This window comes from Morone saxatilis, unplaced genomic scaffold (assembly GCF_004916995.1).
Source record: "Morone saxatilis isolate NCDOM2014 unplaced genomic scaffold, NCSU_SB_2.0 Contig16, whole genome shotgun sequence".
NCBI lineage: Eukaryota > Metazoa > Chordata > Actinopteri > Moronidae > Morone > Morone saxatilis.
Window position 1 is genome coordinate 9,502,576 of NW_023339718.1, and position 3,292 is coordinate 9,505,867.

The 3,292-nt window shown below is 40.6% G+C and overlaps 1 protein-coding gene across 1 annotated transcript; it reads right to left on the reverse strand.

Moving 5' to 3' along the window:
* Nucleotides 1-106: 106 nt before the first annotated feature.
* On the reverse strand, nt 107-2,778 carry rfk (riboflavin kinase). The gene is made up of 4 exons (XM_035658220.1): nt 2,688-2,778; nt 1,359-1,510; nt 558-660; nt 107-330 (listed from the first exon to the last, which is right to left on the reverse strand). The coding sequence occupies exons 1-4, from the start codon at nt 2,776-2,778 to the stop codon at nt 158-160; spliced, it is 519 nt and encodes a 172-aa protein (XP_035514113.1). The 3' UTR covers nt 107-157.
* Between the last annotated feature and the right edge of the window lie 514 nt (nt 2,779-3,292).

Sequence of the window (3,292 nt, forward strand, 5' to 3'; positions counted from 1 at the left end):
ATCATATTGAGAGCCATATTCTATTTTCGTTTAGCTTTGTGTTCTTCCTCTATAATTCTCGCTCGTGTGTGTGTGTGTGTGTGTGTGATTGTCGTCGTATGTGTGCTGTAGCAGTGTGCGTGTGTTGTGTTCGGTGTTCTGCAGTCACAGCCAGCTGTCAGTGACCATTCATAATAGTCTGTGACGTTGATGCTGTGGTGGGGGGCATGGATGAAGACAAGCTGGGAGCGCTGGTGAAGAAGTTGTCTTCTCTCAGTTTGAGATGCTCTGGGAGCTCAAGCTTGAGTTTGGCCTCCTCAATGTCGTTGTTGATGGCCGTAATGAGGGCTTCTATCAGGAAAAAGATGAGAGAGAAATGAAGACATTAAGTCAGAGAAGACACAGCGAGTGTGTGAAAGAGGTGCAAAGAGAATAATGAGGAGTGTGTAGAAAAATGGGGAGTCATGATAGGTAAAGAGGGAAAACAGTAATCTAAACTTTGACCTTTAAGACCAGACATACGAAGGTTGGAGCTTGTGTGTGTGTGAGAGAGTGAGAGAGAGAGAAAGGTGTCATACCAAGTGAATCGTAGCTTCTCTCTGGACGGATGTAGCCCACCATGACAACACTGAGAATCTCTCCATAAAAGTCCTCTTTGAATGTCTGAATCACATGGGTCTCCTAGAACCAAACAAGTACCACATCTGTTTAATATAATGTACTGCATTTTCCTTTTTGTGTTATCAAACCAGTGTATTAGAATGACTTGCAGTCAGCCTTATTTTGAATCTGAAGTTGCAAAGTTGGTTGTGTGTAGAGTGTGAATGAAGTATACAATACTATTTCAATAATTTCAAAAAGATGAGCATATTAAAAACAACATTAAGACATATTGTACAGACTAAAAGCTCCACACAAAGTGCTTTTTTTTTTTTACCGAACAAAGCTTTAAGAAACGTGTCTCTAAATGTCTTACACTGCAGACTTTGACATTATTCTTTTAAAACAGTCTCAACAAAAGGGATTTTAATTTTATAAAACAGAATTTTTGAAAGAAACCAGACATTTTTTTAACCAAACATTAACATTTATATTTTTAATATATCAATAATATCAAAAATAACCATTCTGCAATGAGCATTCATGAATGAAACCATGCTGAGTGATGTGTAGCATTGTGTAACATAACTTCAAAGAGGAGTTATTCATTTTTTCCAATACAAATATTGGTTGTCCTGCTGTGGGACATCCCAGCACTGCCTTTAAACCCCAGACAAAAAAAAAAGGACATTTTTTAAATAGATTTGCAATGTGCACGCTTTCTTTCTCACTAAAAACACCAAGCTTTATGCAGTGAATGCTGCTTTTCTGGTACTAACCATGGACTTCTTGGTGTTTTTGTAGTACGGGTTCCAGCCAATGCTCATCACCATTTTGTAGACATCACCATTGCCAACACAGGCCCAGCCGTAGTAAATCCCTGTGCTGATATCTGCTGGAAGATTGTCCACCACTGAGTCAGGGAAGTTGGCTGGAGAGTCAGAAGGAGGAGATAAAAAGGTTAGCATGTAAAACCAGACAGAAAACCACTCCTCCTGAAATGAAGTTAGTGTCTTGCTCAATTGCACAAAGCAGATGCTTTTTAAATCATCAAAGAGAAGAAAACACTACCTATTTAGATAAACCTTATATCTAGTTGTAAAATAACCATGGCTAAAAAAAAAAAAAATCATCTACAAAATGTTCTATAATATTGTTAGAAATGAATGTGTTACTTTAGGCAAATAGTGTAACCATTTAGACATTATTTGCTTTAGAATTGATGTATTATGTTTCTTATATTCAATTAACTTGCGTGTTTTCGGATAAATCAAGCTTCCTGTTTGTTTAAGTGCCTCATAACCCTGGGCATGATTTTCAGGAGGGAAGTTTTGGCTACTTACCAAATGGTTTGACTATAATCTGGAAAAACACAAACTTAATTGTTTTTGGGGATCTTGTACATCTATAATGTTTATACTCATAAACACTGAACATATTGTGAGATGGTACAACCTCTTTGAGTTAAACTGTGTGTCTTTTCTGAGAGTAAATGTGCGGGTAACACAGAGAATAACGACACCATAACATTTATCGTTACAGATTTGCTTATTAATGGATTTTATAAAGTCCTTTAGGTGTCAGCTGTCAGTCGTTCACTTTTGGTTAAGACATGACATTCCTGGACTTTTCTGGAAACAACCATCCGTGCACAATAGCCATTATTCCAGTAAAATAACAGCGCTTTCAAAACCTGTGAAGTTACTCAACTCATTTAACTCACCAAAAAAAAAATAAAAAAAAACGACGTCAGCTCGTTGCGTAAGCTGTCGTCATCATCGTCGCCATTCATAGTCCGCAGTGTCCGACAACCAGCAGCGAGTGAGATTAGCAGTAAAACAATCAGCCAACAATCAGCCAGATCTTCAGATAAAAGCTGCCGGGTGTTCAGACCTCAACCGCGGACAGATCAATGTTGTCTAACGTTACTTTAACGTTAATAAAACGGATTCAGACTGACCCAACGTCATATAACTTAACTACGTACGCTATGTTATCGCTGCTAGACCCCCCCCCCCCAAAAAAAAAAATAAATTAAATAAATATCATATAATAAAATACCAAAGAAAAAGCAAAGCCTCCAGATAAATGACAGATAATTCACTCACCTGATAAGGAATCCCCAAGTTTTCTTTGCTTCCTCCTCACGAAACCCCGGATGACCTCTCCTCGGGCACGAAGTAGCGGCAGGCTCTCCATGGCTGTGACAGTTGAGTTTCCCGACGGTAACAGGAATGACGCTCCGAACGCCTCAAAAAAGGAAGCTCAGACGGTCACCCTGGCTCCCGCTCTGTGCAGTTCAAAGTCCGTCGTTGTGTTGAGGCTTTACCTGTCTGACGACCGAGACAGTCCAGCATGGAATGAAAGTTATGAAGTTTGAAGGCAGGCGATGGTAAAAAGTTCTACATCAGCCTATGCTACTAAGCTAAACTGTCACTGGTTACCTCCCCCCCCCCCTCCCCCCGAGAACGCCTTGTTCCCTAAACGGTTTTTTTTTTTTATGCCAAACGTGTCGGTTGTGCCGTACTCGAAGACGGACGGTGTCGGTTCCCCGTAGGTCCACTTAACAGTCGTGATAAACGAAGCCCGTGCTCGCAGAAAGCCGGTGTTACACGCGTTGTTCACTCCCTGCGTCCGTAAACGCGCTGCTGATGTCATGACCACGTGAGCGCGAGGCGGACGTCAACCAGCAACGGATGTTGCTTCACGTCTT